Source organism: Penicillium canescens, assembly GCF_028828765.1.
Source record: "Penicillium canescens strain IBT 15451 chromosome Unknown utg000003l_segment0_segment0, whole genome shotgun sequence".
In the NCBI taxonomy this organism is placed as follows: Eukaryota; Fungi; Ascomycota; class Eurotiomycetes; order Eurotiales; family Aspergillaceae; genus Penicillium; species Penicillium canescens.
In genome coordinates, this window is record NW_026703965.1 from 2,670,702 (window position 1) to 2,684,754 (window position 14,053).

The window sequence follows — 14,053 nt, forward strand, 5'->3', positions numbered from 1 at the left end:
GCTTTTAAGTCTTTGGGATGTCTTACAGACTTTGGTCCCTAGCTCTTGAGACATTCATCACAGAATGAGTTGGATCAGGAAAATCAGCCTTGGGATAGCCCCCAATGCAATGGAGGCATTGGCTTAGGCACAAACTGCCATCATGTATTTGCTTATGGTCATCAGTTTAATCCAGATTGACATGAGGCATTTGTTTAGGGCCGGGTTCGAGTTTGGTGCAGTATGCCAGATACTTGGCAGCTGAGGTTTTGGGGCTACTTCACCCTAACACAGGCTCATCAACTCATTTTGAAACTTCATTCACTCCAAAAATAGTATTTTCGGAAAGAAGCAGGATTGTTCGGGGGCCAACAACGTCGCTTGTATCCGAAAATCAAGTCAGAAATCTAACTAGCGGGCGAGGGATTTCCACACTACCATCATCTAGCTTTGTATTTACAGGCGACTAAAGTAATACACTGTACTATATTCACCGCATTATCTTTTGTCGGGCTATATTCAGGCCAAGCTCTGAGATGGAGAGCCTAGTTGTATCTTCACGGCGCCAGCACTCGGGGTTACGCCCCGGGGACTGACTTATGCTACGTAGGAATTGAATCTGTGTGAGAGGGAAATGAACCCTGCATCATCCTCTACCATGTCTATTTGACGAGGGCTACAAGGAGCTTAGAATAGTAAGTTTTGTATCTAATAATTCCGGCTACCAATGTTGAGCCGCAGGGTCCAAGCCATTTTCAGCGGGCGGAAAATCCTTTCTTCGCCCTGATTAGAGCCAAAGTGCCTTGATTGGATCCTGATGCTTTATAGCGCAACACTAAATGCTGACAGGGTCGTCCTGCACGGGCCAAACCTTAGCCGTGTGGCTGTGGCTTACTCCCGCCCCCTCCAACGTCTAAATTTGGTGAGTTTGATTGTATAGAGACCGTTCTGAAATTCCTCATGCTCAAATCTGAATACAAGGGTCTAAGAAGTAACAGTGTTCGGGGGCCGCTGGTTGCCCTGCACTCCTTCCTGACAAAATGGGGCAAAAACGCCTTGCACTACCACTGTCATGTCTCAGTTCAAGATGTCCAACAATGCAGAGGATATTCTCGGAGTTTAGCTTGGAGATTTCATTCCATCATATTCCCCACGGGGGGTATATATATCCTCGATAACTGCTCCCATTTAGACCTACCGGCTTAACTCACTACCTTTCTACTGACAGTCATCACCTGTTTCCTTTTCATTATCAGAGAGATGGTTCAGCTTAAACATTCTCTCCTGGCTCTTGCCTTAGCATGCCAGCTTGTATGGGCTATTCCCAAGGACTCTACAGGGCCGGGGTCCATAATCGAACAGCGCGGAGGAGGATTCAATGATCAATATGTTTTCGCTACCTGTCCAAAGTATGACACTAACTCCCCATAAGACATTAGAGGCTTCTTTACCCTGACGACAGTTGAGCTAACACTGCCTAGCCCTCCCAATAAATGTTCTACATGTGGAGGAGACAGCAAAAAGAAAGGATTCTGTGACAATGAGAGGGGTCGGGGGTGGTGGTCCGATTATAATCGATGCAAGCAATGGCACAAAGAAGGCTGTGGCCTAACCTGCGAATGCGTGTCTGAGGAGACAGGCAAGCCAGGGTAAGAATACAATTTGTTTTCTTACGGATGCGGTTCAACTAATACCATATCCCTTATAGCTCCGGTCTACCACTTATTATTCCATTCCCACCCTCACCAGTAGGGTTCATCGCCCCTCCCGCCGCAGTTCCAAATCCGAAGAAAGTGTGTAATGAAGATTACACAAAGAACAGTTGCAAGGACTGCAAACCTCTGGATGGTTGGTGTACCGTGGGCGATCAAGCTGGATGTCCCTGTAGGGAGGAATGTCCTGCGGATGACAAGAAGCCCGATTGCTCAGCCGATGACTGCAAAGGAGAGAAGGGGTCGTGTACTGTTGTTCGTGACCTTTATACGCTTTCAATTGCTGGTTAGCTACTAACATCAAGCCAGGGCCACTACAAGGACTGCAAATGTAAGGCAGAATGCCCTAAGCCGGAGAAGGAGGTGCTAGTTTGCAGTGATGATACTTGCAAAGGAAAAGATAACAAATGCACAACTGTACGGCCCCTCGCCTTGAAATTATATTTCGATTTGCTGACATGGTATTGACTTGACACAGGGCACGAACGAGGGCTGTGAATGCTATGAGCTTACGTCGGAAATCTACACCTTAGGGACAAAGTCCGAGGTTGAAAGCTTTGAGAAGGTTTTAACCAAATTGGTTGATAGCATGAAGAAACAGGACGAGGAGGCTGAGAAGCCGAAAGACCCAGAAGTCAAATGTTCTAGCACTGACTACAGCAAGGCCGTCTCAGTCGATGTCTCGTTTATGAGCAAGCTGGCCGACAAGTTCTGCAGCGGGGATACGAGCAAGAAGCGCAGTCAGGACCTGACAGCCAAAGATGTGTCGTCCTCTGCTTATAAGAACTACAAGTTCCACTTTGAGCTCGATCCTGGGAAGAATTGCAAGACTGACTGCAAAGCAGCCTTCAAGTCCATGGCTGGTAAATGTATGTCTCCTCACCACTGCATTTGATATAAATTGCCCTTCATGCTTACTAATTGTACATAGGCCAGGGCTATGACAGCCATTCCATCCAGCCAGAAGCCAGCGCCAAGGTCGATGACTGTAGTGCAAGCTTCAGCTACAAAATTACTGTACCCGACAAGCCTAAGCCAAAGCCTGATACATTCACTCAGCACGGGCTTCAAGAAAGGAAATGCCACACAGCAGATCAGTTTGGATCACATGGAGATGTTCGCGGTAGTGAGATCAGTATGGCAGCTACTGGCTGTGCTGGAATTTCCGACGACAAGGCCAAGTTGAAGGCAGGTTCGGATCCAATTGAGTTAAAGTCGACGTACGGAAGCACTAAGTTTAAGTTTACCATGTCCTGGATTGAGAACTGCGAGGGAGACGAGCAAGATGCACGGTATCCTTTTGGAGGGGCGCATAATCTTGGGAACACCTGTTGGCAGCTTTTATTGGATGATTGGCAGAAGTGTAAGTTCCTCCGGCCGTTCGTCTCTCTGCGTTGCACAAAAGCTAACATATACCATAGGCAACAATGGGGGTGCTGGTGGCTCCATCGATTATAGCTGTGTGAGATATGACTTTAGGCCTTCATTTGATTAGATAGCTTGTGGAGACGAGATCTTATGATGTTTTGGTATGATTGTTGACTTTAGTATCTGAATTTGACGCTTTCTCCATTTTTACATGTCCTCATCCTTGTGAACTCGATGTGGTAGTATAGTCTAACTGATTCGATGACCATTTGGGTGCCCTTTTGACGTTCCTGTCATATGTGAGATACAATACGATGATTACACGATTCGCAAGGAGGGGGCTCCCCGTCGCATTTGACCTGCCTAATCGGCACTCCTCATCCAAAGGAAGGACAGGAAGTACCTTTTGCTGGGAATAATTATCGCACGCCTTGACAGGCCGTTCTTAGTAGTTTGGTCATGCAAAGGAGCCATGTTAACTCCCAGTGAGGTTCCCGTTCTTCGCCATTGAGGTTGGAATGTTGCAGGTTGCGCCAAGACTACGAAGCAGGTAATAAATCGGGCGATTGATAGTGGTGCCGATAATTTATATTCGACTTATATCTCGATCTCGAATGCGAATGCAATGATTGCACCACTGATCGCGACGATTCCAGTCAGTGGACCAAGACCAATGTTTCTGGCGGCACTGACGGGAACCATGCGCATGTCTTCCGTGGTGGCTTGAATCATTGGCGTAAAGTACCAGGTCGAGGTGACTCCAAGCCATAGCATAACCCATACTAGTCCAATAGACCGTTTCCAAAGGGGAACAACCTCCTTTGTTGATGTCTTTGCTTCCCTTTCAGGCTCGTTTCGGGGTTGCAAATATTTCCAAAGCTCTTGTGCGCCATCTTCCAACATGATTCCGAGGATAAATGCGAGGTAGAATGGTATAGAACCAGACTTTTCCGTCGGAATACTCTGCAGTATATCAACAATGACGTGGAATACCGCAGAGACGAAGAAAACAATAGAAATATTTGTGTATCGCTCCAATAACGAAGATCGCGTCAAGTTTAGGACATCTCGCGAAACGAAATTGCTAATAGATGTAAAGGGCCGGCGCATAAACTGATGCCAGAACTTTCTGTATAATATGTTAGAAAAAGGCCATCCACTAATATATAATTGATCAAGCTCACCCCCAAAAATCGCGCAATGTAAACGCATCACCCATTCTCCCCCAGGCTGGCGGCCAGTCGGAGGCGGAGTCAGATCCAATCCCCACGAAAATGATTGACAAAACTCGGTATGCCAGATCACCAATCAACCGATTCACAATAAACCAGATAGACAGATGTGTGCCGATCCGTTCTACCCATTGGACCGCCGACACAGTCCATTCAATTGCTGACGGCACTGGTTCTTGAGGGTCATTTCCCATAGCCTGCTGCTGCGCTATAGTCTGAACAATATCAAGAACAAGATATTGCCATGCTGCAATTGCAAACTGCCGCAGAAGAAATCGCCCTCTTCTTGGGACCGCCATACCCCGTCGGGCGTAATACAGCGGATGACAAGGCACATTTTTGACCTGCCATGGCGTATTGACGGCGCGAGTCTGACCAAGCAAGCGAAGTGCCGTAGTTAATCGAGATCCACATGTTTGGATACCCTTCGCACCGCGCGAAATCTCTTGGCCGTCCATGGAAGTGATCAGCAAAAAGTTCAGGGCTTGCATAGTAACAATAATGAGCTGAGTTATTGCCTGACACCATTCTGGACTACCGGACGCGCCGAAGGGTCTGATAAAGCGACTGGCTACCCATACCATGCATGGTACGCAAAGATAGCGTAAGGGGGACCCTTTGCGCGTGCTGATGAGGACGACGGCGGGGACTGTTATCTGGATCACGTAGAAGCACCCGAATACCAGAATGTTTGCGACTGTAGAGTCGTATAGTCCGTACATTTTGACATTGGTCTCGACAATTTGGTGTTGGTGTCTGGGTGGAATGGGAAAAATCGATGCTTATGCTGCGATTACTTTTAAACCCCACCGCACACACCACCGAACATTCCATCGAGAAATAATGTATCACTTCGACTCATACATTACCATTTTTTAGGATTTTATACAGAGACCATTTGTAAAAACAGCCAAAACACAGTCAAAAAACATCATGAAAAAGAAATTCATAAGCCACCTATTGAGCGCACACTCAATGCCCGACCGCCACTAATGTCCTTCACCGTCCAAGAATCTGATCACGGCGCTTAAACCGCCCATCACGCTTAATCTGCTCATAGTAATCCGTCGCAAACTGCAAATGATAAGGATCACCCAACTCCGTAAACAATTTCACGGACAACTCCTGATCCTCCAAGTTTTCCGAATGATTGAAGGGCGAATAGATATATCGCCGTTGAATACTAGGCATATTCTTATCCCAGCCTTCTCCGACAGCCACTCGAGCAACAGAGATAGCTTTAGAGTCTGTAGCGTATGCCTGTGGCTTATCCCGAAAGATGTTTCGGGGTACTTGGTCAAGTAGCAATATCAAAGCCAAGGCGCCTTCGCCCTCGCCGGCTCGTGTCCATGAGTCCAGTTCGCCACTTCTTGCGGCCTCGTAGGATGTTCCTAGGTTCTTGCGGACGTAGGTGTCGTCTGCTGGGCTGCCGTACCAGAATGACTTTTGCTTGAGATAGTCGCGGGATGATTTGGAGCCGAACCAAAAGGAAAGGACGTTTTCATAAGCTTTCGTAGTCATCGTTCGATTCATTGTAACATCCAACTTTCGAGTATTGAGGGTTGTTTTGGTAGGTGATGGTCGCTGCACAGGTGAATGGGATGCCTTCGGTGATTACGTCATGTGCAGCCATCTCGGGGAAGAGAATAGACAAAGAAGTACTTATCATTCATCATTCAAATCTATGTGAGGAAAGGGCCTTTGGTGAGTTGTAAGAGTTGTAACTATGACTAATGTATAAATACTTCAGATCAGACGAACTTGAAACCGACTTTTACTGATCTCTCATCGCTGATTATGCTAGGTGACTTTCAAGCTCGCTATGGCTAAAATGAAACGCTTGCTTTGAAAACATATATGGCATATACTGTATGTTTTCAACGGGCGTGGAACTATCCCACGAGTAGGCCTCGTAACTTCCCAAGGCACTACGAACAATCTAAACTTATACACATCAACTATCAATTCCCAACTTGATTTCCACATCTGACAATGGCATCATCTCCACAACTAAGGGTTTCCCATCAGGCCCAACTCGTCCTGCATTTCCATGCAGATTTCTAGAATCCTGCACGGCCTTTCTGCCTCTCTGAAGCATCTCCTCATTATAACCAGCAATTATCTCCCCGACAACCGCAGGATCCTTGAATTTTGCACCAGTATTCATATCTCCGAAGATATTACCCAAGAGAAGTGTATCAATCAACGTATGATACCCACCTTCACCACGGAATGGGGTCATGGCATGCGCCGCATCTCCTACCAGGACGACCCGACCAACTGGCAAGCTATCCAACTCGACATCCCGCCAAACATGCGACTCGGGCCGGATTCCCTCGACCGGGGTCTGCTCAAAGATCTCGCGTAATTCAGCCGGCATGCCACCGATCGCATTCAGTACACGATCCCGTTTCTCCTGCGGACTGGCCGTCTGGAGCCAGTGGTTGGGATCTGAAACGTCACTGCTTTGCATGAAATTCCAGTAGTAGCGACCAGAAAGTCCGTCTGGCAGTGTGTAGTGCAGCCCGACGAAGGCGATGAACCCAAGGTCTGAGCGTATGCACATGTAACCGCTGTGACCAAGGGATAATTGGCGTTTGAATGCCTCCCCCGACAGGGTTAGCTCACCGACAACTGTGGCAAGAGGCACAACCTGCAGGAGTTCTTTGCTAGATCGGTGGAGGAGATGCTCTCGGACTGTACTCAATCAGATCTCCGAATACGTTCTGGGGGGACGGAGAATAGGGAAAGGGCTGACTTACCCACACTATTTATTCCGTCTGCACCGACCAGAAAGTCTCCTTTCGCAATCGATCCATCTCCCAAATGGACTGAGACTCCATGCTCGTCGTGCTCGATGCGCGTGACTTGGCAGCCCCATCGGACAGGAATGTTGGTCGCCAGCCACTTGCGAAGACGACCACGTTCCGCACGGATGATTGGAAACTGAGGAGAGTCCTGAAAAAGATCTTGAGTCAACAAAACGCAGACTAACGGTTGTCAACACAGCTATACCTGGAAACCGACGCGATCCGTCCGACCCGGTAGATACATCGCTATCTGAGGTGGAAGCTTCAAAGGCGATAGATGGTTCGTCGATTCTCTGAGATCTGGCAGATCGGATGGAACAGAAGACGATAAACGATCGATGATGCTGCTACATGTTAGGATAGTTCCCTTTGCGTTGGGTGGTGGGCTGATACGAGTGTAGGGCAATCGCCCATCCCTGGAATCGGGCATTCTCGTCGGCATCGCGCTCGAAAACCTCAAAGGAGATACCTTGTTTGCGTAGGCTCTGAGCGAGACTGAGTCCGCCTAGACCTCCTCCAACAATCAAGACGTGCATTGGGAATGGGTTCAACCACGAAACTCGAAGCTTCGAAGAAGTGTTAATGCTGAGGAGCTTGAAGAATCAACACTGATAAGTTTGGTAGTTTCAATGACGCCCCATTGATGCGAAACAATCACCTATGACCATATAACCATGAACGCCGAATAACATAAGGCCACCCGGTACATTCGGCCCCTTTCTTTTCATTCAACTGATTGCCGGGGCTGACTGCGTCAAAAGCGCCGAACGAACGTCGCCGAAGTCAGATCATCCAATTTTTCGGAGTGACAGGATCTCTGACTGTATCAACCACGGAAGCCCTGTCAGATATTACGATATTAGCGTGAATGTGTCCAGAGGGACAAAACTTTTGATATCTCTGCAGAAAACAGGAACGATAGGGTATTGATCTCAACCTGCTTCTTCATTTGACCCGCCATCCCAGGAAGCCAACAGACCAAAACGTCAACATGTCTGACGAGATGAATCTGCCCATCATTGATTTGTCTGGATACCTAAACCCCAAATCTCCAGAGGACCGGGAACACGTTATCGCACAGGTTCACGATGCTAGCCAGCAGTATGGATTTTTCCAAGTCCGAGGACACGGCGTGCCTCCAAGTCTCCAGTATGATCTTGTTCGAAGCATGGGCAATCTGTTTAGCTTGCCCCAAGAGGAGAAGCTCCAGATGTCTTTCCTTGAGAATCCATGCCGTCGAGGATACGAAGCCGCGGGGATGTCTCTTCGGGAAGGAGATCCTCTGCCAGACGCAAAGGAGGTAAGATGAACTTGTCAGTTCCAGTTCAGCTTAAGCTGTCGCTATGTAGAGCTACTAACAAAGTAACAGTGCTTCTATATAGCCCGGGATGATCCCATTATCGAGCTCTCCGGTTTCTACGGCCCAAACTTGTGGCCCAACCTCCCCACAGAGGACTTCCGGGATCCAGTTTGGAAGTATTACGAACAGACCAGCGAACTCGGCAAGACGATCTGGTCGATCCTGCTCGAGGGACTCGGCCAACCTGCCAGCCTGGTAGAAAACTTCGCGCATAGGGCCATCGTCCCGATGAAGATGATTCGCTACCCGCCACAAAGCACCACACTTCCAGGACAGTTCGGCATCGGCGCCCATACCGACTTTGGTGGCGTTACTATCTTGTTCCAGCAGCCTGGCAAGGATGGCCTTGAGGTCTGGCACGAGGGAAAGGAGACGTGGATTGAAGTCCCCGCGTTGGAGGATGTGTATGTGATCAATTGCGGTGATATGATACAGAGGTGGTCTGGTGGTAAATATAAGAGTGCCAAGCACCGTGTCATTAACAAATCCCACGGTGAGCGGTTGTCGTGTGCCACATTTTGGCATGGTGATATTAACGCCACGAACCCACTAAACCCGAATGATCTGAACAGTGAGACGGTTGGCCAGCTACTGGTCAAACGTTTCCGCAATCAATACTCCATGACCAAAGAGTCGATTGCCCAAGTTGGTGCGGCCTGATGGTGTGTTATCTGGATAGTTTCTCCAAATATTACATCTCAATTTAATGAGAACAGAGTTGCTTCTTTTTACTTACTGCTCAATTTATTACTTGAACTCGATCACTTTTCGGTTGCATAGAAAATTTTACTTTTCCCATAGTAGAACAGACACCATCCTTCGATACATATCGAGATGGATACTCCGTAGTCATGTTGTGATATCTTTTTTACTTTTTGTGCTCCCTCTTGCTATATCCACTCTAGCTGCCTACTAGAAAACGTCTTCCAAGTCTGTCACTTTCATGGCTTACCTATCGGAATTTAAATTGGCCAGGCCCAATTAGATGATCGAAAAGCGCCGATCAATAATTTGCCGAACAACATCGCCGAGTGAACCTTCACCGAATTCAAGGTCTACACAACGAGTTTACCATATGCTATTTTAGATATACAACAAGCCGCAAGAGAAGGACAATGACGTGGTTCATCAGCGCATGATAGGCAATATCCAGTGTAGATGTAGACAGACAGCTTGGACCCCTTGAGCTCGTTCGGTGGATTTCAAATCACCGATTTGATACGAGTTGCCCCGACGATCCTGTAGTGACTATAAGCTTAGATCGCAGCTGCATGGGCAAAGATCAAAATTCTCCTACAATTGTTCCGAGAAAAAGCAATATGTCTGTAGTCAGCTGGGTATCCCTCGCACTGGTCCTCGGTGGCCTATATTATGGCATTCGGATATACGGTCTATGGATTCTGGAGGTATGCACACTATCCATAGAAACACCACCCTCCATAGTCTCCTTGACTAACGCAATAGACTACGGTGTCATTGTACCTGGAAACATTTAATTCGGGCGTTTCAAGTCTGGGCAAGCCCATCTCGGGCCCTAAATGGGAGTTCCCCAACGGTACCGTAATTGAACGGTTTCTTAACGGTCGAGTCAATTCCGAAAAATGGCGACAGTATGGCCTTGTGTATCGTATCTGGTCCGGTCCTCATCCTGAAATGCAAGTCTCCTCCCGCTCCCATTCTTTAACGTTTTCTGATACATTTCCCCTAGTGTCATCACCACACCAGAAGATCTCAAATACTTTGCATCGGACTCCAATAACCATGGCAAGCCACCAAACTCCAATATGGGATGGTTCCTCGGAGAACTCCTTGGAAAATGTATGGGTCTCCTTGCCGGTCAAGACTGGAAACGTGTCCGACAAATCTTCAACCCACCATTTACGCACACAGCAGCGGTCAACCAGATTGAGGTAATTGAAAGTGCTGCCAGGAAATATGTGGAGGAGCTACCGCTCATCACCGATAACTGTCAAAAGACCTCAACTGAGAAAATTGGCCACTCTTTCACGATACCAGTCGTAAAGACATTTACTAAATTCCCTTACTTCCTCACGGCCCAATCCATATATGGTCCCATGTCAGAGAAGGAAGAGCAAAAGTTGTGGACGGTAACTGAGAACCGCCTTGCGTTGAATCCATACATGTTCGGCGGAGGTCCGTATCGGTTCGAAAGAGGCGCCAAGGGATTTGATACTGCGGCTGTCCAAAAGCTCCGAGAGTACAGTCGGGAGTGGCATGAATTTAACGATGGCATGGTGCAGGTGCGGCGTGCACGTGGCGAAAAGGCGGCGATTGTCTCGTACTGGGAGGAATATGAAAAAGGGAACCTGACATTGGAAGAGGTGAGTTTCCTATTCCATCAAGTAGAGAGTGGTGCTAATATGGGTGACTTCTTATCAGCTGTTGCATACATTGGACGAGCTGCTGATGGTTAACCTTGACGTTTTCACGCATGTCATATCCTGGTTTATTACCCTTGTCGCTGACCACGAGGCGATTAAGCGAGAGTTGCGCGATGAAGTGACGGCAAATAAAGACAATATCCTTGGATACTTGGCTCAGACAGACACACACTTACACCGATCCTTCTATGAATCGATGCGGATTCGACCATTCACGAGTGAGTCCTCTGAACAGTGAAGCTTGAATTCCCGTCTCAAGCGCTAATTGTCGGCAGTCTTCACTATTGGAGAATGTGCATCTACCGTTAAGAACTTCCACGGTATCTTGGTCAAGCCTAATGTGAGTGGAAAACCATTCAATTTCTAACATGCCGTGCTAATAAATAATCCAGACGCAAGTCCTTGTAGATGTATTGGGTATCAACATTCGCAACCCATTCTGGGGTGCCAACAGTGAGGCGTTCAACCCATCTCGGTTCAAGACCATCAAGCAGTCTGATGTACGTATGACTCCATCAGAACACTGGTACCTTTGAAATTTCATCGCCGAGACGCTAACATTTATTCTACAGCTTCGATACAATCTCCACGTGTTCGGATTCGGCAGCCGCAAGTGCATGGGCCAGTACCTGGCTGGTCATATCGCTAAATCGCTGGTAGTTCATCTCTTCCACCAGTATGAAGTCTTAGTGTCGGATGGTCGTGACGGAGCCAATTATGATACGGATAAGTCGAGCTGGACCCCTAAGGCGGATGCTTCGTTGCAGTTGACTAGACGAGATGTGGTGGAGAGTATCTAAGTTGGGCTTTCTTAAGATAGGGAGTAGAAAGGATGCCTGAGACTTTACGACATGTCCAAATAGAGAAGAGCAGTGTACTGATTGAGAAATATCAATTTGAATATTCAACTAAACAGAGCCACATTGTGCTGCTCGATTCCTAACAGGCCCAAATCCTACGTACTGCGCTAAAAAGCTACATGTAAGAATAATGCGGGGGCCATGCAGTAACTCGGGGCTGGAAATACATGCATGTCTCTGGATCTGCGTTGAGACAATTGGAAAATCTATGCAAGCTTGGACAATTCACCGAACGCGTGGCTGGCCCTCGGGTTACACCGCGTAAACTCGTGTCTGCATGAGGCCTGAAGGATGAGCCTGTCGGAGCCCTGGTGTCAGCAAAGGAATTAATTTAGATCAGGCACGAATGTCGCATTGTGGACTAAAAATACGCAACTTAGCTCGGTAGCATTTAGGTTTAATGCACCGAACTTCGTATTTAGGCTATACGAGCTTTTGCAAGGTACAAAAAAAAAAAAAAAAAGGGGAGAAAAAGGGAATGCTAATTTCTTTCCGTTTGAATAATCGTAGGTAGTCTAAATTTTTGTAATGAAACAGCTCTTCATCCTGTATAGTACTGTAATCAACTATGTAGAGTACGCCTCAATCGCCTCAGGAGTTGCCGGAACTCCGATTCCAATTCGCTCAAACCCTGATCGGCCGAACCTGTTGCTTTCAATGCAAGATACGTGTGCAAGGCGTTTCGTAAACGGTCCACAAGATACGAACTCAGATGAACGACAAGGACTAGGCGCATATTGGCAAGTACTGATGTCTGGGGTGTGTCTTCGTCGGCCTCTCTGTCCAGCTTACCGGTATTTGGGAACGACGTTGATTCGGCGGATAGTTCTGCATCATGTTGTAAGGCGACCAACAGTGCACTCCACATTCTGAGCACCAGGCTGTAGCAAGCGATGATTAAATGGCGGATGACGGTACCAGAATGCTGGCTTCCGCCCGAGTCGCGCATACCGCCAGAAGAGTTGGTAGTCGTAGATGAGAGGGATGATGATCTCAGTCGTGACGTCTTTTGGATGCCCACATCCTCGTCGAGGTCGGGATATGGTGGCCCTTGGGTGGTGGGAATCGAAAGCGATTGTAGTTGATGCAGGACCTGCAGAAGGTAATGGGAGGCTGATAATGTGTTGATGAGGGTGTTTTCGGGCGTTGTAGGCGTGGATAGCGGTCCGGCTGCCGGTCCTATCAGGGCAAGAGAGGGTGATCTCGGCGGATAGGTATTGATATTGATATTAGGGGCGGATAGCCAGGTTGTTGCGGAAATTAAGGCTTGATCATCAAACAAAGGAACCCGTCGTGACTCTGGGCCGCAAGACCCGATTGTCGCTGTTAGGTCGTAGCTAGCACGATATAGGGTATAGAGATGAGAGCTCAGTTGGGACAGCTGAGCAATGCCGTCGTCAATACATACGAGGTTAATATTATCTCGCGTATACTCTGGGGGTGTAGGATTCTCCAGAGCTTGACGGGGACGATGCTCATGATTCTGACTCCGTGGTCGAGAGACAGGTTCCTGGTCTGTTGATATTCCATGGTGTCTGAGATAAACCTCTTTCACTGATTCTTGTTCCGACCAGGAGCTCATGTTCTCGATGTCGGACATATGTATGTCTTCGAAGCCGGTGCCGTTGAGAAATGCCTCAAAGCCAGTGTGGCATTGTGTTTCGCTGACATCCGTTCCATGTGTTGTCGATGTTCCCATTGCATCCAAACCAAATTCCACGTTTTCCAGCCATGCCATGCTACGGAGCGCTTCGTGGCCGGTCTCCTCGAGTTGCAGAAAAGAAGGACGGGCATTGACGTTCCGATGCTCAGGGATCGGCAAGAGAGGTGTTCTAGCGGCAGATACTGGCTCCGATGATGTTTCTGCTGGTAGCTCTGGTGCCAGGTTGGGTGAGTATGTAGGTGTGCATGTGGGGTTCGCTCTTGCAGATCGTGATGTAGGAGAATCAGATGGTGCGCCTGCATTCCCCGCATACGTGCTGCGGCGTCCCTTGGGTAGACTGAAGCTATACACGCAAGGGGCTCCCTGACGAAGACACCGGTCGCACACCCCGGTCGTACTGCTGCTACCCTGACGGACGCATCGCAGCTTCTGTCTGTGACATCGATCGCACGATTGGCGCCGGGGAAGCGCGCTTCTATCTATTTTGTTATTCATCCTTCCAATCTTATCAAGGGGAACGTGTGGGATCTGACAGTTCTTAAGGTCGACATAGGAGTATCAGGCCCCCAAATGAATGATACCTCAGCCAAATTGACATGGATGATGGTTACCGGAGACCACCAATCAAGGGACATTAATGCTGCGGTATCGATGAGATACTCGGATA

The 14,053-nt window shown here is 48.1% G+C and overlaps 7 protein-coding genes across 7 annotated transcripts; 3 read left to right on the forward strand and 4 right to left on the reverse strand.

Annotated features, from left to right (window-relative positions):
• Window positions 1-1,239: 1,239 nt before the first annotated feature.
• Window positions 1,240-3,186, forward strand: N7446_004457 (uncharacterized protein; the record flags this gene model as incomplete). Its single annotated transcript, XM_058513206.1, has 7 exons — window positions 1,240-1,388; window positions 1,461-1,628; window positions 1,688-1,946; window positions 2,001-2,108; window positions 2,170-2,560; window positions 2,623-3,054; window positions 3,113-3,186. 7 exons carry the CDS (start codon window positions 1,240-1,242, stop codon window positions 3,184-3,186), a joined length of 1,581 nt encoding a protein of 526 aa, XP_058374535.1.
• Window positions 3,187-3,656: 470 nt separating this feature from the next.
• N7446_004458 (wax synthase family protein) lies at window positions 3,657-5,013 on the reverse strand (the record flags this gene model as incomplete). Its single annotated transcript, XM_058513207.1, has 2 exons — window positions 3,657-4,188; window positions 4,244-5,013. The coding sequence occupies 2 exons, from the start codon at window positions 5,011-5,013 to the stop codon at window positions 3,657-3,659; spliced, it is 1,302 nt and encodes a 433-aa protein (XP_058374536.1).
• Window positions 5,014-5,290: 277 nt separating this feature from the next.
• Window positions 5,291-5,824, reverse strand: N7446_004459 (DUF924 family protein; the record flags this gene model as incomplete). The annotated part of the gene is made up of 1 exon (XM_058513208.1): window positions 5,291-5,824. The coding sequence occupies one exon, from the start codon at window positions 5,822-5,824 to the stop codon at window positions 5,291-5,293; it is 534 nt and encodes a 177-aa protein (XP_058374537.1).
• Window positions 5,825-6,245: 421 nt separating this feature from the next.
• Window positions 6,246-7,637, reverse strand: N7446_004460 (FAD-dependent oxidoreductase; the record flags this gene model as incomplete). The annotated part of the gene is made up of 4 exons (XM_058513209.1): window positions 6,246-6,988; window positions 7,054-7,249; window positions 7,307-7,445; window positions 7,495-7,637. 4 exons carry the CDS (start codon window positions 7,635-7,637, stop codon window positions 6,246-6,248), a joined length of 1,221 nt encoding a protein of 406 aa, XP_058374538.1.
• A 455-nt stretch (window positions 7,638-8,092) lies between these two features.
• N7446_004461 (isopenicillin N synthase family dioxygenase) lies at window positions 8,093-9,121 on the forward strand (the record flags this gene model as incomplete). The annotated part of the gene is made up of 2 exons (XM_058513210.1): window positions 8,093-8,401; window positions 8,471-9,121. The coding sequence occupies 2 exons, from the start codon at window positions 8,093-8,095 to the stop codon at window positions 9,119-9,121; spliced, it is 960 nt and encodes a 319-aa protein (XP_058374539.1).
• A 659-nt stretch (window positions 9,122-9,780) lies between these two features.
• Window positions 9,781-11,663, forward strand: N7446_004462 (cytochrome P450; the record flags this gene model as incomplete). Its single annotated transcript, XM_058513211.1, has 7 exons — window positions 9,781-9,867; window positions 9,926-10,146; window positions 10,170-10,803; window positions 10,862-11,081; window positions 11,139-11,203; window positions 11,256-11,363; window positions 11,436-11,663. 7 exons carry the CDS (start codon window positions 9,781-9,783, stop codon window positions 11,661-11,663), a joined length of 1,563 nt encoding a protein of 520 aa, XP_058374540.1.
• A 622-nt stretch (window positions 11,664-12,285) lies between these two features.
• Window positions 12,286-13,881, reverse strand: N7446_004463 (Zn(II)2Cys6 transcription factor domain-containing protein; the record flags this gene model as incomplete). The annotated part of the gene is made up of 1 exon (XM_058513212.1): window positions 12,286-13,881. One exon carries the CDS (start codon window positions 13,879-13,881, stop codon window positions 12,286-12,288), a length of 1,596 nt encoding a protein of 531 aa, XP_058374541.1.
• Between the last annotated feature and the right edge of the window lie 172 nt (window positions 13,882-14,053).